This window comes from Anser cygnoides, chromosome 2 (assembly GCF_040182565.1).
Source record: "Anser cygnoides isolate HZ-2024a breed goose chromosome 2, Taihu_goose_T2T_genome, whole genome shotgun sequence".
In the NCBI taxonomy this organism is placed as follows: domain Eukaryota; kingdom Metazoa; phylum Chordata; class Aves; order Anseriformes; family Anatidae; genus Anser; species Anser cygnoides.
Window position 1 is genome coordinate 10,662,656 of NC_089874.1, and position 25,204 is coordinate 10,687,859.

General features: G+C 35.0%; 1 protein-coding gene across 3 annotated transcripts in view; it reads right to left on the reverse strand.

The window, feature by feature from the left end:
* Positions 1-25,204, reverse strand: part of NCAPG2 (non-SMC condensin II complex subunit G2) — a 48,131-nt gene that overhangs the window by 12,603 nt on the left and 10,324 nt on the right. For 2 of the 3 annotated variants that reach the window (XM_013185766.3, XM_013185764.3), the window contains exons 7-25: positions 22,790-22,884; positions 21,882-21,951; positions 21,309-21,395; positions 17,990-18,085; positions 14,457-14,582; positions 13,824-14,003; positions 12,807-12,959; positions 9,424-9,646; positions 8,193-8,308; positions 7,549-7,722; positions 6,263-6,333; positions 5,835-5,988; positions 5,488-5,661; positions 4,882-4,998; positions 4,620-4,763; positions 2,832-2,931; positions 1,872-2,056; positions 974-1,117; positions 309-412 (exon numbers count right to left, since the gene is read on the reverse strand). In XM_013185766.3, the coding sequence (XP_013041220.3) occupies positions 309-412; positions 974-1,117; positions 1,872-2,056; positions 2,832-2,931; positions 4,620-4,763; positions 4,882-4,998; positions 5,488-5,661; positions 5,835-5,988; positions 6,263-6,333; positions 7,549-7,722; positions 8,193-8,308; positions 9,424-9,646; positions 12,807-12,959; positions 13,824-14,003; positions 14,457-14,582; positions 17,990-18,085; positions 21,309-21,395; positions 21,882-21,951; positions 22,790-22,884 (2,513 nt within the window). Of the gene's footprint in view, positions 1-308; positions 413-973; positions 1,118-1,139; positions 1,490-1,871; positions 2,057-2,831; positions 2,932-4,619; positions 4,764-4,881; positions 4,999-5,487; positions 5,662-5,834; positions 5,989-6,262; positions 6,334-7,548; positions 7,723-8,192; positions 8,309-9,423; positions 9,647-12,806; positions 12,960-13,823; positions 14,004-14,456; positions 14,583-17,989; positions 18,086-21,308; positions 21,396-21,881; positions 21,952-22,789; positions 22,885-25,204 lie in introns of those variants that run through there. The other variant, XM_066991448.1, reaches the window with a different exon arrangement.

Sequence of the window (25,204 nt, forward strand, 5' to 3'; positions counted from 1 at the left end):
TACAAGAGAAATCCAAGATGTAAAATTAAAGAACTCCATTATATGAACAGTCTCGTAAATAACTCTATGAAGTAAAAAACAAGAACAAACAAACAAAAAAACACACAGAACACCAAAACATCCCCTCTCCCCCAGTCAGTATCTACAAGCATTATGTCAAGAGAAAGAGGTTGTAGTCATGCAGATGAATTTAATAAGCATCCAGTTCCTCAAAATTTATTTGAATTTAGAAATTAAAACTTTACTCAAAAAAATAAACTATTCTACATTATTAACAACCTTGGACAAATTCATTGAGAAACATTTACCTGACCACATTAACTGTCTTCATAATTATGGTCATTAAACTGCTTGAAAGAGGTGGGAGGTCTGAAACAGTCTTTGGTATAGTTAAGTCTCTTTCAGTGGAAGCCTGAAAAATGAAAATCATCAACACCTGTAAATTAAGAAGTATATGTGTGCAGAAAATATCCTGGCAAATCTATACTTCAGTGATAATGCTAACCAAGACATATCCTTAAATAATTAATGTTCACATGTATTCTTTGAACACCCTTAAACCAAAAAATGTGTACAGTCCAAATTAACAAAACAATTTTAAATTAGAACAGCTAAAACTAAAACAAATGAACAGCATTTGTACCAAGGGAAATATTTATTACTAGTTACTATTTGTAAAGGCATAGCACACTAAACAGAAATTAATATCTTTTTTGTCTCCAAGTTTAAGTATGCATACATCATTTCTAAATATAACCTAGATGACAGCAATTCTCTGATTCCCTGTATTAGGTCTTTTTGGTATCAGGTTCTGAACAGCATGACTACGGTAAAGTTTCCTGTTTGTTCCATGCCAAAACACACATAATCATCATCTGCAGTAGAAAAATCACACTTTCTGAATGCAGCTCTATTATTCTAACATTAAGTTTAAGAAGGAGTCAGTGTAAAAAAGAGTCAGCATTAACTTTACCTTCTGTAGCGCATAATTTATCTCTGCTACTATTGCATCTAGGAGAGTAGAGAGCACACCTTGGTGAACTTCTGGGCAAGACGAACGCCAGTACTGGACTGCATATATGAATTCTCCAAGAGGCATTTGAATAGAGCGAATTAACTAAAACAGAAGAAAAACTGCTGTTTGAGATTGCTTGAGTATAATTAAAATATTTCAGCAAACTGTTTTCTGCAAAGTGCAGATCACACCTTGAAAGCTATTGTGGTATTTTATTCACCAGGGATCAGAGTGGAAATCAGCAACGTGTAGAAAGTTTACTCATCAGTTTGGAAGAAACGAACAAAACAATGGTTGAACCAAAAAAGAACTTTTTTTCAGAAGTCCTGGAGAGCAGATCATCGCATTTTCCAGTTATCCACCTGTCTCACTACTATCTAGTCTCTTAAAAAATATAAAAAGCTAACGTTTCTGTGAAGATAGGACAGTCAGAAGAACTCTGGGACATGGTCCATATATTGAAGCTGATGTATGCTGAAACAAATAAAAAAAATAGCTATAATTTCTTCTCTCCTCCAAGATCATAACATATATAATTGAATTCTTTGCTCCGGATTGAGAAAAATCATTTTCATTGCATATAAGGTTAATAATCTATGAGTACTAGGGTAGTTCAAGATCAGTTGTAACAGAATGCCTTGTTCTTTATTTTACTAGTTTTTCCATTGCCACAAGACCAACATCAGTTAAAAAAAAATCCACTGGAAATGAGGAAATCAAGAATAATGTTAGAAAAAAATGTATTCAGATATTGAATGGGACAATAACCTCAAAGTAACTAAGTGTAACACCACTTCACATTTGAGTAACAAGCATGAATTCGTCTACATGTAGGTAGACATTTTAAGCATAATACCTGAATCCCTTCTTCCGGCTGTTTCTTGAGTCTGCATGAGACACGTTCTAAAACTTTCTGGAAGACAGTCTGTACAGCATGGAGAAGACTTTCCACTTCATGTGTCTCAGTGTTTTGAGTCAAAGAAGCTTCAGTAATTTCTTTTAGAACACAGAGTAACACTGGAGTACAAAAGCCACCTCTCTCTAAAGAGATCCACAATATGAAAATTGTAATGAGATACCATGTACAAGCTCAGAACGAAAACTGTTACATACCATAAACAGCTAGTTTCCAAGCCTAGACGACATATTTAGTTTCTGAGCACCTTTAGCTGAAATTTTCACATAGTTCAATCAATATTTCAAGTATAAATCCAGTGTCCCTTCCAAAAATTCTTGAAGCATAAAGATTGTAGATTTCTTCAGGAGCTAAGCTTTAATTCTGTCTTTACTGTCAACATAACTTTCCAAATGTGAGCCAAATTTAAATAGTGTTACAATGTTGTCTCCTAAGGCACACTGATACAAGTTTTGTTATACACATAGAATCACTGAATGGTTTGGGTTGGAAGGGACATTAAAGATCATCTAATTCCAACGCCCCTGCCATGGGCAGGGACGTGTCCCACCAGACCAGGTGGGACACCAAAAGCCCCATCCAGCCTGGCCTTTATTTTTAACATTATATATATATCAATAATGTGCATATGTATATAATCTGTATTTCAAATAACAGTAACTGGAATGTAACAGCAAGTAAGAAACATTAGTTATCAACAATATCATGACTCTGGACTGCTTCTCTGCTTGTATTCCGTTTTCTGAAAAGCTGCTGTTACTTCTGACCATATTATCGATGCTAGCATAATCTGTAAACACCATGTTTTGAGAAACAGACTCCAAAAAGCAACAGTGCTGTCAATATAAAAAAAGTCATCTAAGCATGTAGAGGTGTTGACATTAGCACAAGATATCATACCTGTCTGTATAACTGCAAGTGCTATATCTAAAAGGTATGCTTGAAATTTAAGATTTCCAAGGCCAACCATTATTAGATCTTTACACACTGTCAGGTAGTCCTGGAAAATAGATGCAAAAATGTATCAGAAAAAAAAAATATATATACATATTTAAAGCAACAGTTCAGTATTAGCAAAAAGTAGTAAAAATATCAAATCAAAGGAATCGTTTAATTATCTTTTACATATTGAAGTTAGATAAGGGATGGGTTGGGGTAAGTCTTCAAAAAATCTTCACAGTACTAAGAATTTTCTGAGACGTTATGTTGGATTAGCATGTATAAATTTGTAGGTGTTTATCCATTTTCACTTTCACATTGCAGAAGACAAAAAATAATACATATATTAAGAATTCCTGCCTCACAGGACATCAGCTTTTCCTCAACAGAGTACATAGTTCCACAGTCCAGCAGAATAAGCACCTGTCTACCCTTCCTTGAAGGTAAAAATACTACTTAGTGGACGAATATACTTAAAAATGCAAGTGATGGGATCCAGTGGTAAATGCGCTACTGCACAAGGTTATTATATAGGTATAAAAATCCTGGTATATATTTTTATGTTCTGGGACACTCTTATGTATGGATAGGAATACAGAAGTAGCATCATCTCCATCTTTGACACCAGCTGTAACATGTAAAAGGTCAAATTCAGTGTACGAGAACAGACAAGTGCTATAGTTAAAGAATACATCCCTTTGTTTCTTGTTTCCATTTTTAACACAATTCTATGTTCTCAAATAAATTTGAATGTAATGCAGAGTAGGTGCACCATATATGTTCTCAACCTTTGAAAAGCAGGAGTTCCAAAGAGTGTTCCAAACACTTTGCTCTTTCCTCCAAAGAAAAATGTTTCTCAAAAGGCAGTAAAATCCTCTGTCTTTTTCACTCAGGCTCTAGATCAGAGGCACTGATACGAAGCATTTACCCAGGCACATTATGACCTCTCTAACTATCTTGAATTGCAAAATTAAAAAGGGCATAGTAAAAGAGCATTTTCCTGCATAGATACACACCTGTTACACACTAAGACTAGAATACTAATGCAGACAGCATAGAGAATTTCTAAGCAGCCTACGTTTAGGTTAGTTGAGTCATTCAAGGACACAGATTGCAATTAAAGTTAGTCCAAATCTTTCCCTTGATCAAAATCTGCAAAGACCCATAGCTCAATGGTAAAATCCACACTGGGTTAAGTGATACATCAGGGAAATATAACAAGACAATTCAAAACTAGCTTAAGCATTATCTAATCAAATGCTTTCTGTGAAGGGTAAATGAAGATAAGGGATACGGGACACTCTCAGGAGACAATAAGCCTGTGGGATGATCCAAAGCACCTTCTTTGTCCCTAGGAATTGAAGGAACACTGATAGCAGTACTAAAGGAAAAAGAAAAATCTTGGCACCAAGAATAACTGAGTAACAATGGTTTGGTAATCCCACATGACATGAAGAGACATGCTGGAATGAGACAATACAGTCTCAACAAATTCGCAGTCTAAACAGATCGACCCTCCAGTGAGTCCCTGCCCATGACAGCAAATGCAAAATTTAGGAAGGAAGAAACAAGCAAGCAAATATCATTCGATCTAAATCCTGTCTCTCACAATCACACCACCTTCCCCACCCTCTAAGTCATCTTCTGTTGTGATCCAAAAACTCCACTGTATTATGCTTGCAAACATAAAATTGCCACATATACAACTTATAAATCAAGCTGTTGCCAATCCAGTAAGAGACCGCTAACCTGGATAATTAATTGAGAAACATTACTCTGTTTTGAAATGCCGTCCTCTTGATCAGTTGCTAGCAAAAAAGGTACAACTTGACTTTCTATCCAATCACCTGCCTCCTTCAGAATTGACAGGTAATCTTTTCCTTCTTCAGAAAACTGGAAAAAATAAACAAAACACAATAGAATTTTACCATTTGTATAAGTTCAATTCTTTTGGAATTTCCTTATCCTGTCAGCTGTAACTCCAGCTTATTCTGAGAAGATATAACCATACCTTGTTTTGAAGATGAATACTCAACCTGCAACATAGGCTGAAGGCTCTTAAGCTAGTTGCTTGATTGCAGCTAACAGAACTTGTATTGGTTGCTTTCAGAATTGAGTCAAGAACTTCCTGAAATATTACATTTACATTAGATTTTCTAGAAAGTCCTTTCAAACGTTTCTTCTCTTTTTCTCAACAGTTTTAAACAAAATATTTTAAAATAAGAAAAATAAGAAAAAAACAAACAATAAAATGAAAAGGCATAATTTCAATTACTTTCATTTTGCAACATCAGAACAGATTTTCAGACTACTCCATACATTGCAAAAGTCAGGTCCCTTAAAAATGTTCAACACTAGATCTTGAAAATTGGAGACACCTAAAAATGATAAGGCAGTTAAAATCTGCCACCGGTAAACAATTTTGAACTAATATACATCTAGTTTCAAATATTTGTCTGAAGTACAAATAAAAAGGAAAACCTTTTTATAAAGCAGAAGGTGGTAAAAATGAAGCTTATTTATTTATTCTTGCAGACCTCTAACTTGAGTAAGGCAATATACGATATGACATGAAGCACCCTTTTATAAGCATTCTTTATGGTAAGGACGATAATACCTTTGCAGCTCTCAAAATTTTGAAAAGCTGGCTCAGCTTCTTTTTAGGTGCAGAGAGTAGGCAACCACGATTAACAGGATGAGTCAGTAAATATTCAATGTAATCAAGAGCTAATTCTGGCTTTGATTCCTGTGTTACATTGATACGTACTCGTCGTTCAGATGTTTTAAGGCTCTAAATGAGAATGAAGCACAAAACCGGTACAATAACGTTAGTATTTTACTTTACAACTAATTCCAAAGGAGGAAAACATAGCATTGAAGAAGCTCTTTCTTAAGAAGCAAAACAAACAAACAAAAATGCACAGCGAATTTATGTATTCTTAAAATTCCTTGATGTATGCACACCTTTCTCGGGGTTAGCACGTCTGACAACCAATCACAGGCTAATTCCATTATATGTCCCACTTGTCCCCAGTGACACATGCAGTCTATCAGGGTAGAGTATTTGCTTTGGTCAGCTCCACTGTCAATATTTCTGAGTTTGGAGATCACACCACAGCTTAGAAGAAGGAAAGGGAAAAAAAAAAAAGGAAAAAGATGTTAGCTTTACATCCATTAGTGCAGAAATAATTCAAAGATAATCAACCAATATAATACCAAAAAAAGATTCAACAATAGCTCAAAGACATACCACATAGATTTTACTAACTCTGCAGATTTATTTAGTGGATTAATTTATCCACACAATCATTTCACATGTCAGCTTGTGAAAAATTAACAAAACAGTCAACAAGAGAGTTCTTGTCATCACATATTGGATGTAAAGATAGTACCTGAAAGTAGGAATAGCAGCAGGGGGCATAAAGGATGCCAGAATAACCAATGGAGTCATGCAACGGTCATCCTATAATAAAAAAAAAAGGGTATGATATGATGTACGTGTACTGTCACACATGGAAAAATAAAGAGAGTACTCATTATGATTAAATTATCTCAAACTGAAGATTTTCTTCTTTTCATTATAAATGGAAGTGGAAAAAAAAAATCCTAACAACACATGGCTCACAATCTGAAACTTCTGATTCATATTGTTGGAGGTCAATTACCAACTATTTTATCATTTAGCTTTCCGAAAAACTATTAAAACAACCACCAAGAATTATGACTCCATTAGATTATATTCCATTGCAAAAGAAATAACAGCTCTAGCTTACATTTTCCAAGAAGCAGCTGTTATTTAATTTCACAATTATGACACCACCTAACTCTTCTCAAGTAACTAGTGCCTCAAACAAGTATTCATGCCAATCAGAATTTTTTTAAAGGCTGCTTTAAAAAAAAAAAGGGTGCTTAAATAGTAATAGTAATGTAGAAATACACTACAGGTTGTTACAGCACATCATAATACAAAGTATAGACCACTACATAGTCTCAATTACATTACATAAAAGCCAATCTATGTGAGAAACTTTTAAAAAAAATATCTGTTGTCCAAGCTTTATGAATACTATCAAATGAAATTATTACCTATTTAGACATTTCAAGAGCTGAAACCTTTTAAAGATGATTTTTAAAAATAATATGTTAAAAAATATATCTAGCTTTTCAGGAGAGACATTTCACTTCAATCTGTAGTCTTTTAGAAAATAAGCCTCTGATGATGAGTCTTTTTGGACCCAAGCTGCTTACTCACTGTAAGAACATCAAAGTCAAGAGGTCACTTGCTAAAGCTGGATATCTTGTCTGCTCATCAGAACCTATCAAGAGGGATGTTACATCCTCCACCAAAAAAGATTAGTAACGTCTTTGACAACTTCCAAATGCTTTCAGGGTAGAAAGATATTTGGTCTATCTGTACTGCAGAATATTACGTAGAAATGAACTGCATTCCACTCCCCTATTATCTAAAACTGATTTGAATGTTTTTAAGTATAACAACCAGCATTACTCAGTATACTTCGCTGCAAAAGCCATAGGCAAAAAAAAAAAAAAAAAAAGACTTCCACTTGACAAGGCTTCCAAATGCACTACAGGGTGCAGAAGATGATATTGGCCAATGTCAAAATATCCCAACCTGAAGAATAACACAAGAACAATTAAATCTATCAAGGAGACTTACCTTAAATACTTTTAAATACTCAGGAAGTACAGAAGCAAATTTTCTGATGGCATAATCTTTGGCATCTTCATTGTGATCTAGTGCTTTGCGAATACTTCTCCAGAGAATCACTGTGATCTCCAATAAACTGGCCATGCAGGCCACGTCATTTATTGATAACACATCATTCAACACCTGAAATAAAAACACTTAGATGATGTTACCTATTATATACTAAAATACAAATTTGTTAAAATAACGTTTCAAAACCATTGAAAATCCTTGTATTCATTTCACAAAGGTGCGGCATTTATTACAAAATATCAACTCCGTGATTCATTCATAACCTCTAACTCCATTCATCTTACTACATTATTTTTTTGTGAAAATATTTAATTGCAAAATCTAGCAAACTTATTTTAAATAGTGGAATTAGAGAAATATTCAAGTATGCTCCACATTCCTTCTATCTTATTCTACATACGTCACCAAGTTTCTCTTTTTGCGGGGCATGAAAACGCCATGATAGTGGTTTTCCCCTTCTAATTCCACAGATGTTCAATTGCTTTCCTTCAGATTTCTGTCATATCATTAACTGCCTGTATCTGAAATTAAGCACCACAGAGAAAAGATACCAGAACTTATCATAAAATGGACTTTCTTACACTTATGTTCTCCTTCTCAGTTTCTTCATCTTCATCATCATCATCATGAAGACTCTCTTTCGTTGCTTTCTGGATGCAGGCATTTAAGCAGCGCCGAATTGTTAGCATCAGTTTAGCTACATTTAAGTATAAGTAGAATAAATGAGGCCTTTACTATTTCTTAAGAAAGTTGTTAGTAAATGCTTCTAAGTACAATGCGAGATTCTGAAAAGCAGACAACAGAACCAGGAATAGCTGGAAAAAGATATCAAATTTCCTGGTAAATGAAAATGGAAAAATGGACAAATGTTTTATATAGCCAAATATGAAGAAATGGCAACATTATCATGAGGTTCTTCAATTTCATTGTTAAAAATGTCTACTCAAAAAAAAGTCAAATCAGGATCAGGGAAAGCTCCTACAACTCCTACATTCATCTGGCAGAGCTATTAATTTAATGAACGACATCTAATACCACATTTCTTCCAATGTACATTCCAGTTACTTATAAAAGACGCAGTAGCCGAACAATTGCACTGCTTAATGCGGATGTCATCTTTAGATCTAAGTGAAGGGGTTATGCTCACCCTGGTGAAAGCACGACTAGCTGAAATACCCTAACACAGTATTTCAAAAGTACCTTACTATGGTAATATGATCAGTCAAGGGGCAATGGCTTCTTCATTTTACCCAAGTCACTCCATGCTGACTACTTTGTTTTTATAGCATCAAAATTCATCTGAAACATTTTTTTTCCCCAATCTCACTTGGTTCAATAACACTTTTATAAACTGCAGCTTTACTCTCTACAGTACATATATTTGTCGCTGAAAGCCTTAGACTACCAGATTATCAGACAAATATTTCTCACTTCCTATAGAAGCTTCCACATAGAGATCCCTCCAGAAACCAGCTATTTTACTTCACTATTTTTGCATGATAAATAAATATTGATTTAGACAATTTTACAGTATGTTGAAGGAGAAATGGAAAGAGACACCAAATAACAATATTGGCTATGAGTATAATACAGCACTGAAGAGCAAAAACAAAAAAAATTACTGTTGGAAAAGGCTATGACAGTTGTCATCAGAGTTTATTGCTGGTGTCAAAAACAAGAAGACCCACAAGCTAATATACTAAACCCGAAAAGATCTACCAACAATGCACCAGTGTGAGAGAGAAAATTTAAAAAGCAATTACATTGTGTGATTTTGGTATTTCCAAAGACTTACAATGGCTTGTGCCTTACCTATATTGGTGGGGGCAGTATATTCATAAGCATATTGATAGAACTTTCTAGCTGCTGCCGAATTCATCTGGATTAAAGTAACACAGCGCTCACACCACACATCCTCAGGCTGGTTAACGGGGAAGAAAGAGTTGAATAAGAGGTTCACTATGCGTCGCGACACAGGCCGTGAATCAACTTCAAGGCGAGCCAGAAGATGCTCCATAGGACAGATTTTCCAAAACTTTAAAAAATGAGAAAAGACATTAAAGTAACTGGAAAAAGGAAAAAAAAAAATCACATTTACTGTTGGCCACATCAAAAGTCTCAATAAATATGAATAGCATTTACCAGAAAAGCATGAGCATTTTTACCAAAATACCAGGATGTACTTCAAGTTCTGTAGTGCTTTAACAATGCTACTTTATTGTTCTGATGCTCCTCTAAATCTCCTGGTACCTTTGACAGACCAGTAAAATTCTAGTTCAGGCAATTCCAGCTCAACACAACTGAAAAGCTAATTGAGTTCCACACGTATAGGAAGGAATTATTTACTCTAAAAGGGTATCACCACAAAAGACAATTATTTGTCATTAATACGCCATGTTTTGTATTCTCAGCATGGAACAAAGTAGGACCAAAGGACTTAAAAGTTTGTCATGCTCCCTAGAAACCTGTATAAAGCAAGACCCTTTCCAAATGTATCCCAGATGTTCAATGCATCCCACCATTAGCAGAGTTCTAGCTTATTTGTAAAGCAGTAATTGAAGGCTATGAAATTCAGAAAGAACAAACAACTTGTTATGCGAGCAGTAACACTACTCACATTTGCCACTTTTGTGAAAATATCTTGAATTAGTTATGCTGTGCACTTCCAGATAAAAAAAGACGACCAAAAAAACCTCCCTAAAACCACAATTTAGGATTTCTTGGCAGTGAAAAATATTATTTTACTCTTGAGTAAAAATAGCTGCAGCAGCTAATTCCCTTGGGATTCCTAACTATGGGCATTTCTACTAGAATTACCATAAAAAGAAAGTGCTTGGAATACACACTGAAGTAACCTCAGGACTTAAGAGAGATGTACATTACAGGTTTTAAATAAATAGCAAGTTAGTGACAAAACAAACACTGTACTTTTTTAACACATAAACCTGATCCCCCCCCCCCCCCCCCTTTTTTTTTTTAAGAAGATACGAATCTTTTACTATGCAAAAACAAAGCAGAGTGGATGGAAGTTTTCCAATATGCCTAAAGAACAAATAACGGCTAAAAAAGTCCCTAAGAACTTTATACCTGCAGTTGCAAATTATCTTTTTCCCTCTGTATTTTATGGCATATTCAAAATAAGGAAAGCCAAAAAGACTGTTTGCTTGAACTTTCACACTGAATGACAGATAACTGATAACAAGACAGATAACAAGAATTTCTCATACATTTAACAGAGGCACAAACCTTGCTTTCTGTGTTTTTAAAAGACTACACACAAAGCAACAACATTAAAATATTATTTAGGGCATTGTTGAGATTGAATAAAACTTTTAAAAAATTAAGCTTGTTTATATTTTATCATACAGGTAAAAAATATTATTTTATTATAAAAATAAAATCTGATTTTACTATCAGATAACTGATACTAATGGATCAAATCATGACTGTAGATGTCGGTCCTTTAAATCATACTTGGATCAGCAAACTGCCATTATAAAAGCAAAGTCTGCAGACTTAAAACTCAGCACAAGTGCCAAGTGCCTGTGAGGTTACAGAGTGATGTTGAAAGGGATATTTAAAAACATATAAGACAATTATAAAAATGACATGTAATCAGATTAAGGGAACATATGCTTGTTGAGTACTTTGAGAATAAATAATAACATTATAGAAATCATACTTAAAATTTCAAAAAACTTTCAGAACTACAGTACTGTGATCAGTTGTTTCTGCTGATTCTATGAATCAAGTGACATTTCCCCTACCAGTTAACTCCCAGGCACAATCTGTGAGGTTCAATGTCACAGAGATAACTTCTGCCACTGTACATTTACATCCTCATTGTAAACCTAAGCTAGTATACAAAGCTGAAAGCCCTCAATTCTGAAATGGCCTCCCATTTATCCTGTGTTCTGAGCCTATTTGGGGGAATTTGGAAGCTACTGAGGTGGTCTAGTCTTAGTATTATGTCTCTGAGGTCCTGTGATCAAAGCTGGAATGCACACATTTGGCAAGTAGGTAATTCTCGTGTTATGGAGGGATGTGTTTCTGGAGCATTGAAGCCTTAAAATTCTGACAGACGGAGCATTTATTCAAAGGTTAATTCTCTCACGAACAGCGGATTCATACACATGACTACATCATGCATTTGCATAGAACAAGAGAGGCACTTCCTAATAACTAGGCTCAGCAAGAGACGAAACCACGATTAAAATAAAATAGAAAATTGAAATTAGTAAACCATTAACAGCAGAGAGTATCACCCTGTATTATAAGAGTCCATGGCAGAACACAAAGTTGTTTAAAATCTCTGTGAAAGATAACAAAATGCTGGAGTACCTGCCCACAAAGGGCAAATAAAAATTATAAAAATAGGTAAATAAAAAGTAAGAAAGCAATTCAGTAAAGGCATTAAGCATTTTAGAAGGTGAAAGAGTCCTGACTTGAGCTAAGCAGCTGTGGCTGTTCTGACTGTCCTACCGTGGCATGGCCACGAGAGGGCAGGGAAGACAGAAACACACTGAGAAAACGGTACGTGGAATTGTGATACCAACAACCACTGAGTAAAAAGTATAGAGAAGTCTGCTGGACCTACTGCAAATAATAATAATCCAGAACAATAAAAAAAAAAAAAAATGTTGGAGAGAAGAGAACAAGAGTGTACTTGGCTCAATGAAGAAGCCAACTTTTCCACCATGTCTACAAAATCTCTGCCACAGCAATATCCAGACACAGCATTATTGCCTATGGTTACCTCATCCTTGAGGAACAACTGTGGAAAGCTTGCAAGTTCGACAGGAGCAGTCACAATTTAAAAACAAACAAACAAAACAAACAAACTATATATCATTTTTAAAGGATTCTTCATGGACACCATAATTTCAGTAGAATTCACAAAATCATTAATAAGAAGTACTTCCATACTACTACCTGCATTTGGATCAAAATCTGTAAAATGGATGCTTTAAAAGAGATTAACAGCAACAGAATCCACAAGTCTTAGAAATAAACTATCAGTTACATGCTTAATGACATAAGGAAGGGAAAATCTGAAATTAAGAGTGTTACTACATTAAATATGTATTTTTTTCTTTCAGTGCTAACTGCAGTAGTCTCAAAGGTACAATTATTCTTAAAATAAATACTTTGATTTTATTTCCTGTCTGCTACCTATGAAGCATCACTTATCCTACCTTAGCCGCCTTAGTAGCTTTAATTTTCAGCAGCATATCAACAAAAGCCACTCGCACTTTTTCTGAATTGTCATGAAGGCTGTGTTTAACTGCTGGCAAGAGCTGCTCCAGTAATGGGTGACTTAGTTTGTTGTCCAAAGTTATCGGTAGGCACTGCAAGAAAATAACATTATGCTAAATACAAATTTTAAGGAGTAGATTTGCAAAAAAGATGTAACTAAAAATTGTTGAACTGGACCATGACACTTCTAAGGTTAAATTAAATAGGGGCAGATTCTGTGAATGCATATTTTTCCTGTAGCATTCTTTCGCAAAAGTTACTTCAAATTTCCAGTGAACCATGTTCAATGAACTCATTTCAGATGAAGCAGCTTTAGATCTATGCTGAGGCCATAGTCTTGCCTTCTAAGGACACAATGTCAAATACTTTCTGTGGCAGCAATAATAGCTCCCTAAACTCTGTTGATTTCAGATTAATAATTAGTCTCTATTTGCTGAGCTCCTTTTGACTCAGCACTTTCTGTTTATTCAGTATGGACCTCCACTGTAGTGGAACAAGTGTGGATTAACACAAAAATAGCTCCAAATTAAAAATTAATTGACACATGCACAAAATTTTAAGTGGAAATATAACTTAGGGAATTTCTCTAGGGATACGTTAAAACTAGTGACGCAGAAACGTACCAGAACCTGCCTGCATACTAAGCATAACTTCTAATAGCTAAAACGACTAAGTTACCAGGTACAAACAAAGTACAAAGAATATCAGAGTAGAAATGCAAAGTGACTGGGATTCACAAAGCCAGACAGACATCATTCTGGAAGACATTTTGTTCGTTCTTATTATGTGACTTACAAAGTGTGCGCAGAATTTGCTTGTACTAGGAACTTTATTGCAACTGTCATTTTGCAGAATAAGTAGCATCCTCGCCTAAAAGTGGCTTATCCTAGAAACTTTTGCTTCAGGTGAAATGTAGAAATGACAATCACGATTTTAAATTTAGAAAAAAGACTTACTTTAAAAACAGAGCATCGAACATCAGCAGATGTTACATCACATGCCAGCTCTACAATTAGTTTTTTTAAAAGATCAGCAAGAATTGTTGGAGGAATCATCTCCCAATATTTGGATGTTATCTGACTAACTCCAAGTATCCCTGTAGAACGGACAACTGGATAAGGATCTTCTAAGAGATTCTATAACAAACACAAGAACAATGTGAGTACAAGCATTATTGCAAATCCACTGCTGTATGACAGATTTGTTTTTTTTCTGTTGTACTTCATTTCAGAAATAGCTAGCAATACAGTACTAAACTTCCATTGAATCTTTACTAATTAAACATAAAGCTCTCTCCACCAATCCTAGGTTAAGTAAGGATCAAGATCATTGCTCATGCATCTAGTCTTTCAAGAGCATTCTTCATTCACAGGCTAATAAATAATGCCAAATATTTCCTCTTCAGAGTCAAAATGGATCAATGTTGTCTGTTGTCAACATATTACAGACAGTTGAAATATTAGCCTATTTTTCTTTTTTTTCTGCATTCCAGTATTTCCTATGAATACTATCCTAAAATTCCATATGTTTTAATTATACCAATGTTATTTTTAGTTAGTTTTCAGCATTTCAGCTTCATTAAAACTTACAAAAAGTTCTTCAAATTGTTTCTGAATTTCGTTGTCCATCTCTTCAATGTTAAAACTAGGATCACGGACAGGAAAAGCATCAATAAACAAAAATGCTGCATTTGATCGAACTTCTGAGTTTCTAGCCTGTTAGAATGAAGGAAAAAGTATATTTTCAGTAAGTACAGACCTAGTATTGAAAAGCATATCCTTGGAAATACTGCTCTCTAAACCCTTCTAGCAATCTCGTATTTCTAATGGAGTAGGTGGGATAGATTAGCTTTTGAATATATGGAAGAAGTTATAGTAACAGGATTTTTTTTTTACACTTTACATTTCTACCCATTCAGTAAATCCCAAGCTAGTAGTACAATAAGCTCTCAAAGCATTATCAACTTTAATGATCCTGAAGAGTCACAGTCTGAGCCCTTCTGCTTTCTGTAATGCTGAATAAATTAAAAGCAGTTGGGATTTCTCTTGGTCACCTGACATACATACTTGGGCTTAAAGCTGCTCTTCGGAATACAGGAATCTTGAATTCAAGCACAGCTTTTACTATTAAGCTTACACAGAGAAAGGAAATTTAATTGAAAAGCTCAAGCCTATTTCTTCAAGAAAACAGCATTTAGAAACTAAGTACCAGCAAGCCTGGAGGATAACTTATCCAACATAAACATATTCAGTTCTGCATCTGTGCACGTAAGTAGTAGGACCGTGTTTTTTGAGTTGCAGTCAGCTCATCAAAATTCTAAAGCAAGCCTCATAACTCTCAGACATTTTATCATTTGTAATCATTTTCAGGGCGTTACACTACACATTTTGCTGGCTGTAGAGCCCCAAATGTAAAGAAAAATGAAATAAGTGTATATTTAGACAACCAGTGAAAAATAATTGGCTCTGTGGACTCATAAATGATAGTAAACACAGAGCAGTCAAGGAAATGAAGAAAAGATGAAACCTAATGCATCTCAGGAAGAAACCTGAAATATAACCACCAGAGAATATTTTATTTATCAAAGACAGTAGTCTGATAAAAGCCTGTGCTCACTTCTCTTGGAAGGAAGAGAGAAGGAAAAATTCTGTTCAGATTTTGGGTCCAATTAAAAAAAAAATAAAGCATACATAGAGAGAATCTAATGAAACAAGCAAAGTAGGCTTAATCTTTGGAACAAGATAAGAGATAGTTCAGGGAACATCCTGCTATAATCATTCTATTTTCTTCTTCCCTTGTCATAAGAATTATTCAGACAAAAGGCAGGGATAAGAAAAAAAAGTGTATAACCATGTAATATTTAGAACTAAAGAAACTAATGCCAAGTAAAACCAGGAAATCACAATTACTTTATTTACAATTTATTTTGTATTTCCCTTCTGAATTGATCCTCATTGGGGGTGGAGAGGGAGTTGTCTCATCACCAGGTAGAAAAAAAAAAAGAAAAAAGCCAACAAAATTTTTGAAGGCCAACAAAATTAATAGCAATTCTAAATTTAATACCGTCCAAGTAAGTAAAGCCCATCTATACATTCTTTAGTTAAGGACTTGTGCTTTACTTGATTTTATCATGGATAATATAAACAGGCTAAAAGTGGAAAGATTATAAATCTTAATAAAGTCCTACAAAGATGCAGAAAATCTTTCAATTACAAGTTTGTCTATATTGAGGATTTCTGTTAAGGAACAAGTTAGTATGTGAATTAAGGGTGAAATAGCTCTTCTACACTAATATTTCATACGAAAATTAACTTAAACCCTCTTTTTGTACAGCATCCTAGATATTGTCTACCATGGCCATTCCAAAAAGTCAATTTTGATAAACTACATCACACTGAATTCCATTAAGCTCATTTTAATTCTGAACTGGGTACCCACATTTTAAATTCCTTCCTTCAATTAATTGGAATTTATCCCTAATGTCTTTGCATATTTAAGTTTTTAATAGAATAAATGCCTTCAGTTTAATAGAGTAGATGCCTGGGTAGAACCTAGGACTATTTTATTTCACAGTGACTCTTCCACTTAAGAGGAGCCTTCAGTTATTCAAATGATTTTTTAAAAAAATGTTTCTTTACCTCTATGCTCGTACTACTTTGAGGAACTGACAATCTTTTTAAGCAGTATTTTAATTTTTTTGTTCAGTTTATTTTCAGAGCTTTCTTGTAAGTTTCATCTGATCTTACAAGTCCTAAAATTCACTTCCCATTATTTAAAACACTATTTTTCACCAGTCAAAGTTAAAGTGTATGATGATATAAAAAAAAATTTAAAAACACCCCTTTAAAGAAATCACTTTCTTGAACAGCTTGAGTTCCTAGACGAACGGTTCTTGACTTTTTGAGTTTGCTACGAAATAGCTTAATCACTACTTATCTCACAATAAACATACACTTTTTGGTTAAAGAATAATCAACCACTGCACAACTGTTTCTGCTATCTTTGCACGTAAGGATTACTTTTCATAATAAACATGTGAATACAGATAAAGTTACATAAGGGTTTATATTATAAAAACTTAAGGTTGCATAAAGGCCTATAAATGCGTGTAAATAAAAGCCACAAAGCAAGCTTGTGCTAAGTATCTGCAAAACAAACAATTAGGGAAAACAGAACTATGTATTACAAACATCCATTCTCAGTTTAAAGACTTAGAGAGGAATACAAGTAGTTTCATCATGAATACTTATTGTTATAACTGAAGTAGTTTTCCTTTTTGCAAGGAAGGAGGGGTAAAGAGGCCCCTTTATGAGTTCTTTCTTTTATATAACCAGTGTTCCAGAACAAGATTTGTTCCTCACTATATTAAATTAGGGGTTTGTACACTGGCTAAAATAGGAGCATCAAACTGGTTATCTAAAATTAAACTGACATTTCAAGCTTGGGAGAGGAATCCACACTACTAGGAACAACTATAAGCTTCCAGGCTAAGTTCTGTATCTTAAAGTACTGGTGTTTCTGAGTCACAGCAATGGTTCTCTAAAAATGGTAAATACTTCAGCAGTACTATGAGCAAAATTAACTATACAAAAGCAAAACAGTGGCCTAACCAAAAATCAACACCCAAATTTTGATGTTCAGTCACATATTTCCTTTCACCTATCACAAATAAGGTATTGAATCATCTGGAATGCACAATCCTTCCTTGTACTGAATCATTACATGATTCATATAATTGCTGTATTCAATTTTTGAATATCCTCCCTGTACCTTTTTGAAGTCTATGTTCACAATAGTTGGACTATTTTGCTATATTAAAGCAAATTCTCTATGACCTACTTGATATGTCTGTTATCTTCTCAGCTAAAAGTTCTTTGCTCCCTATACAGAAGCTGTCAATGTAGAACACAACAGGAAAAAAATAACAAAAAATGACAGAAGCAAACTAAAAAAACTTTGTTCTAGTGATGGATCCATTAGTAATATGAAAATTATGAATATATATGCATGTATTTTATATATATGCACACACACACGTATATTATTAAAAACAAGACATGGGAGGGATCCAAAATTTAATAGCTGGAGAAAGATAGCCTTATATTCTGAAAAGGATAATTACCCTCAGTGCTCTCCAAAGGATAGGTTGGTACAATCGATAGAGCATTTCTTCAACTCCTTGACGAACTTTACTTTGTTTATGAAAATAACTCAGCATCTGACAAAAACAAAAAGACCACAAATATTTCGTACGCTGCTATATACGTTCAAGAATGGGAGTGTGCAGGGGTGGAGTTGCCTCATCCTTTACTTAAGACCAATGAGTTTTCCACGCTAAGGGACATGATATAACTAGACACATCAACTGACACTATATTTTATTAAAGAGACACAAAAATAATAAAAAAAATAGATCTAGTAAACACCATTATTTATTCATTATATTCAATAAACTTATATAAAGATCTACACATAAGAATGACAAGCATAGCTAGAGAGTCAACTTTGCAGGAGCCTTTTTTTTTTTTTTAAGTAAAAAACTTGTCATTTGTTTAAACTAATTGGCAGAAATACTTTGCAACAATGTAAATATCAACTACAAACAAATGAACCCATTTCTCTGATAAGAACAAAGGAATGCTATTTGTTAAATAGAATTATCCAAACAGAAATCTACAGATGTAATACATATGATTACACTGATGAAAATCAAGAAGCACCACCCCTTGTGAGTTGGAACAGTGCTTAGTCACCTAAAGCCTCTACTATACCTGAACTATGCAGGCAAAGAAGTTAAGTAGAAGACCAGGGCAGAATAAGAGAAAGGACATCATGTAGCTTGGTATGTTTGTATGATATGCATACACTGGGCGTTTTGAAAAGAAGGCCCCTCCAGTGTCAACCTTGAATAATTCAGGTAATCCCAACTACAGCTAGACTGGGAAGTCTGTGAATCAGATCTACGGAAACAATGCTATAGTGGAAGAATACTTTTTCCTGGCTTTCAGATGAATTTAAATTAAGACATGATGTTATTTATAAGAGGCTATGTGACTATTATTTGTATTCAAGAAAGTCTAATCTAATCTTGCCAGAATTAATGGCAAATCACTACTGTGTTGCAATAGATTTCATTAGGAGAACAGTGAATGTCAGATATTTGACAAACAGATATAATCAGAAATTTGAATTCATGATGGAGGGTTCTACCTGTTGCCTTCCCCCTTCTTTTTTTGTAAATCTACTGTTCTTTCAATAAAGTAGCCTAAACATTGCTCAAGTGAATAACTGTTTTTTTGTTTGCACTTTTATTTGTTACAGGAACTACTGTACTCTAAAGGATCATTTTAAATTAAATTCTTGCATACTGAAAAAGAATGGGAAGCATTACAAATTTATTCCAAGACTCCTGCCCACCCCCACAATTCAAGAGATTTATTTACATCACTGTCCTCTTTCAAGATCATAAGCTTCTCTGATTTTCAATAAAATGAAATGCCCTGTCAAAATCCTACTCCATCAAAATTCTAAACTTGAACTTTGTAAAATCTGTATGTTTAATACCGTACATTCTTAATATAGCTGTTGAAATAACTTTATTTTCATATTCTTGGAAAAATCTGAAACTTATATTAGAAAATGAAAAACTATTTTCAATGCATCAACATTGCAACAGAAGCAATTCTGTGCAGAGCTGTGCAGCCATGAATAAACAGTAGGGGAACAGGACTTTCCCCTTCTCATATGTGGATTTGGCATTACCACTGAACATTGATAACCTTTTATAAAAGTAGGCATTCTGGCTTAAGTTCCTGAAAAATACTGACTGAGCTCCTACTCACCAACAGACTATGAAGTTGCTGAATGGGTACTCATTCTGTGTTGTTTTATATGTATATTTAAAATAATCTCTGTTATATATATATATATATATATATATAACATATATAATGTTACATATACATATAAAAAAGTATCTCTTTTTGCTTGTTGCTGTAATGTTTTAGGTCAAAAGCAAAAAAAAACCACAGTAATTCTGAGCACTGTATTCCAAGTACTGGCTAATAATAAAAACGTGAATTAAGTTAAAAAAAAAAAAAAAAAAGCTAGTTCTGTAAATAATATTGAAACAAGAGCATCAATGAGTCAAATTCATGGAAGGGATAGGCACAGCTTCCTGTGAATGAGAGACCTTCCTTCTACAGTCTGTAAAACAGTTTAAAACAGTTGTTGCTCTCAAATTATTAGGCATTTCATTTCCTTGGGGGCAACCAAAACTGGTTACACTTGCTGGACCATGTACTTAGTCCTTTTCTGCCTTTTTATACAACATCACTAGCGGCAGATAACTCTAACCAACAGTAGGGGAAAAAAAACTGGCACACAGACCCTTATTTTTTCTTGACACAGTGCTACCAAGCACTGGTAACAGATACATTAGTTAACACCTACACTTCTATGCCTTAATGGCTGAACATGTCTTGTACTGATAAAACATAGGATGCTTATACTAGTTTTCTGTTTACTTGAAATACATTGAGTCAGGGGACAAGGGAACCCACTAGATATGAGACAGGATAAATATACTGGTATATCAAGCTGTTTACTGCACATACTATGCACTCTAGCTTCTACATATTTGGGGGAAAGCACGGGAAGTGAGAAGGTATAGATCAGATATGAGTGCCTTGTCTTAAAAAGCTTCTTATTCAACTTTGGCACGGAAATCTGGTGCAATCTCCTCTTAATGCTGATCATTAATTTGCTGGTGCAAATTCCTCTTAAAATTTGTTCTAATGATCTGTCTTTCAGAATATACTACTTTTCAGATAAGTATTTATGGTGGGTTGACACCAGTCTCCAGCTAAGCGCTACACAACTGCTCACTCACTCCCCTCCTGGTGGAATGAGGAAAAGAACAGAAGCAAGAAAACTGGTGGGTCAAGATAAAGACAGTTTAATAAGGGAATGAAAGAGAGGTTTAAAAAAGAAAAAAAGTGATGCAAATGCAATCGCTCACTTTCCACTACCAGACCAATGCCCTACCAGTCTCCAAGAAATGGCTGCCTTCTCAAAATCCCCTTTCCCTCATTTTTTATTGTTGAGCATGGCACTACAGGGAATGTAATATCCATTTGGTCTGTTTGGGTCAGCTGTGTCCCCTTCCAACTTCTTGCTCACCCTGAGCCTACTTGCTAGGGAGGCAGCACTGAGGAAAATGATAGCCAGGACACCACGCAAGCACTGCTCAGCAACAGCTAAAACACTGTTTTAGTCAACAAACACCAAACCACAGCACCATATGGGCTGCTATGAATAAAATTATTTCCATCCCAGCCAGACCCAGAACAGTATTTCAGCTGGAAATGGAAAATTTCTACTGTATGCTTATGATCTGAGTTTGATGCTACTAGTTCATGTCATGCTTTATAGGATCTTACCTCTCTAACTTTAGAATGAACAGAAGAGCTTCTGGGAAGATGAATTCCATGATGCATGAAATCCTGAATACAATTATGTTCAAGTATCTACAGTAAAAACACATACATGCTACTGTTAACACACAAGAAAACAATTATAAGCACTGGAGTGGAAATTTGACTGGGGCTTTGCTGTGATGCTGTAATTACACTTTTGATCATTCCCACGGAAATCTACAAAAACTTGGTAAATATTTAAGCTATCAAATATGTAGCCCAGCACATACTGAGTAAGTGTTTCAGTATCTCAGCTAACTACTGTGTTTACAAAAAAAAAAAATAAATGAACGTGCATAATTGTATAAAAAATTTCAGCAGCAGAATTAAAGGTGCTTAAGTACAACCAAGCCAATCACAGTGGCTAAACATTCACAGCATGACTTCCTTATTCCTTGGCAATGCTGAAGAGGCCATTTCCTTACGGAAAGGATTCCTTGAGGCTTGCTTAGGAACCTTTCCTAGGTTGAAAATTCATATAATCTCCCCATGTTAAAATGCAGAGTTATCCAAACAAAATTTCAAGCATAGTAATACCTCTAAAGCTTCTCCTGACACCTTCTTCCATGCTCTGAAGTAAACTTCTGAAATGTATTCCATTAACGATCTGTATTAACATATGGGAAACACTATCAAAAAAGCATCCTATGTACAACTCATAAAAGTAATAGCATGAAGTTTTTGCTTAGTACCATTATTATTCTCAGTTCCGTGAATCAACATTAGTTTTAGAGGAAGTAAATATCTTGAAAGTCTACACTGATAATTACAGAAAAACAAAGTTAATTGTCAATTAATGAACCCAAGCACTTAAAAAAAGAAATCTCTTACAGTAGGAAAGTCAAAACTTAGCACAGATATTTTAATCTCTTAATGAATGCCTTAACTTGTTTACAAATGCATACACAAATTATTTTAACTGAAAGCATTAGAAAGCCTCTAATTTTAATACAAAGAATAACCTACATAACATTTCTCTGAATAATCAAAAGGAAAAAAATCCATGCTTTTCACCCATCAATCAAGCTCTCAGGCTATGATCCTACAAGTTATTTCTTATTTAGACTGTCTCTCGTTAGAATCTTACCATACTAAATCAGAGGTTGTTAACAGGAAAAATAACAACACCTTGCAGAAGCAGGAACAGACCTGCAGTTCTCTAACATCAACTTTGCAAGTAATGCAGCGCATTTTAAGTAAAAATCATTTGCTTTAGCTAATGCTAAAAAAGCACTTTACTACACCTATAATTGTATATACAGGCATGTACAAAGCAACAATTAAATGGAGTTGCTGAAACAATATGGTACTTATATTCAGCAGATTTGAAGGTCTCTGGATGCTGATATATTTTTTAATCAACATACTAGGTTTTTCAGCTTGAGACAAACAAAATTTTAGCCAAGCTCCTAAAGATCATTAAGAACTGTAACTGTGATGCATACCTTGGAAAAAACTGTAATTGGTTTTTAACAGTTCCATGTATCATTTTAATGAAGTTGACATTCCAGCTGAACAAAAAGCTCAAGAATCTTCTTCCCTGTTGGTAGAGGAAAAGGGAGGAAAAACATAAAAGTAAACAAACGAATATAAAATGGAAGTCAGACCCTAGAGGAACACCGAGTTTAAGAGCCACTTCAACAGTAACGATTCTTAATTTTTAAACCTAGTTCAAGTATTGCTGTTACTCCACTGAAGAGAAATGTGAAACAAATACATATGTAGATTGTGTATCTGCCTGTCTTCTTTTCCAATGTCCAGTCTGTTCTCTGTTCTAGACTGACTTCAGGTAGTATTCTATAATGATAAGGGACTGTGCAGCTCAAGAACCTCACATCAAGAGTCATCAGAGCTCTGTCAAGTGCAGCATCATTTTGGGCTGACACTGTAATGCTGGCGAAGGTACAGATAAGATAACATGACAACTCTTCCAGCATTAGATACAGAAATAATTTTGAACAAAAGCACAGAACAGCTGGGCCACTGAGGAAAATAAGTGCTGTGATTAGCAAGGGACAATTCCTTTCATATTGTCTTATAGAAGGTAATATTACCAGCCTCCTGGTGATGCTTTAATTCATAAAAGCAGAATAAAAGTTTTTTTCTGAATTAGGTTTTCTTTCCTTTTAGCAACTTAGAAGTCATAATGACAACTTTCATAAGCAAGAAAACTTTTTGCAAGAAAAGGGAAGTGGAAGGCAGTGGAGAGTAGAAATAAACCCTTGCTCTTCTGGACTCAGCAAGAGCTGCCAATGGAACTAGAACTTCATATGATATCTATATAGGCAACCAAGCTCTGTGTCATCCTAGAATGAAAGTATCCAGCTTCTGAGACTCTGAGAAGTCTGATCATATATAAGAGCAAGTCAGACAATTGCAGAGGTCCTTTGTACTTTTCTAGACAAAATAAAGCAGGAAAACTCATAAGACGCAATAATAAAGTTCAAAGACTCTTCCATTCAGAGCATAACCAACAGGTATGTCAAGACCCATGAGAAAACAGAGGCTCAAACAAGGCTGATAACGCCAGGCACCTACAACATTATCGAGTAGGGACAGAGGGAAGGAAGAATACAGGCAGAAACTTCTTTAGTGGAAATGATGGCTTAAATGCCTGCAGGTCAAGAAGTCATGCAGAAGATCATTAAAATGAAGACCTAAAAGGCTAAATACAACGTCATGATTCTTGTCAACGAGTCTGATAGAATCCTTTCTGTTGTCAAACAAGAGATGCTTCTACCAAGAAAGAAAAACACCGGATAAAAATAAAAAAAAGCCACTCATCTCCAACTTTGGTGGTCTAATACAGTTATTGGAGTCCCAGTGGTACACTCCCATCAACATCCTTGTCAAACTGAAAAGTTAAGGGAGTCTTGACCTACTGCTCCTACCTCAACAAGGCAAAGGTTAGGCCATACTCAAACTCTTCTCATCTTCTGCAATCTTGGCAGAAAGATAAAGAAAAGGCACAAAGTAGCTTTGAACCCCCTGAAGTGACGAAAGCATCCAACAGAAATTTGTATTCAGCTCTGTCCAATTCCTTTTTCCTGTGATCTCAACAGACTGACCCTGATCATGAGAACAATAGTGAATGACTCTAATCAAACCTGCCGATTGTGATCAATGGACCTGAATTGATTATCGCCATCAGCATCCTCGGTATCCTGAGAGGTAAAAGGGTGATAGGTGAGTAAGACTGTGAACTTGCCATCTTTGGGGTTAGCCCATCAACACGGTGCAGAGCACCTCATACTGCTGTGCTTGCGGCCATAATACTTTGTGACTTTGGCACTTGCATTTACACACACAAGGTTAGCAAGGAAGACAAGAGAACAGGCCTACCTCTAAAACACAGTAATAGATGCTCTGCAGGGCTCTCCAGCTGATTGGAAACCCCACCTGAACAAGAATGGCTTCATAAATTCCACACAGATAAATTCAGAGGCTCACTCCAGTAATGCAGTCTTATAATAAGCCTGTGAGAAATATTACTTCGTGTTGAATAGCACGGTCATGGAAGGCAGAAAAACTGAACTCCCTGATCTTGCAATGAAGCATAAATGTGCAATTCTGTATCAGTCTAGTCTGGTCTAAAAGTCAGGATACCATATTCCTGACCCTCCCATTCTCTTCATCCTTGCATACGATAAACCACTCAAAGCAATTTATCTAGCTGACAATCTGCCTAGGAAGAAAACTGATCAGCTACCTCTTTGAATGAACTCATCACATAGCTGCATGAGCATTCATGCTGCAGAGGGGAAAACAGGAATGCTAGCCCATGGTAACACAGGATCATTGCAACTGGAATTACATCTCATTAAGCTGTGATGGAGTTATACCCTGGATGCACACTCCAG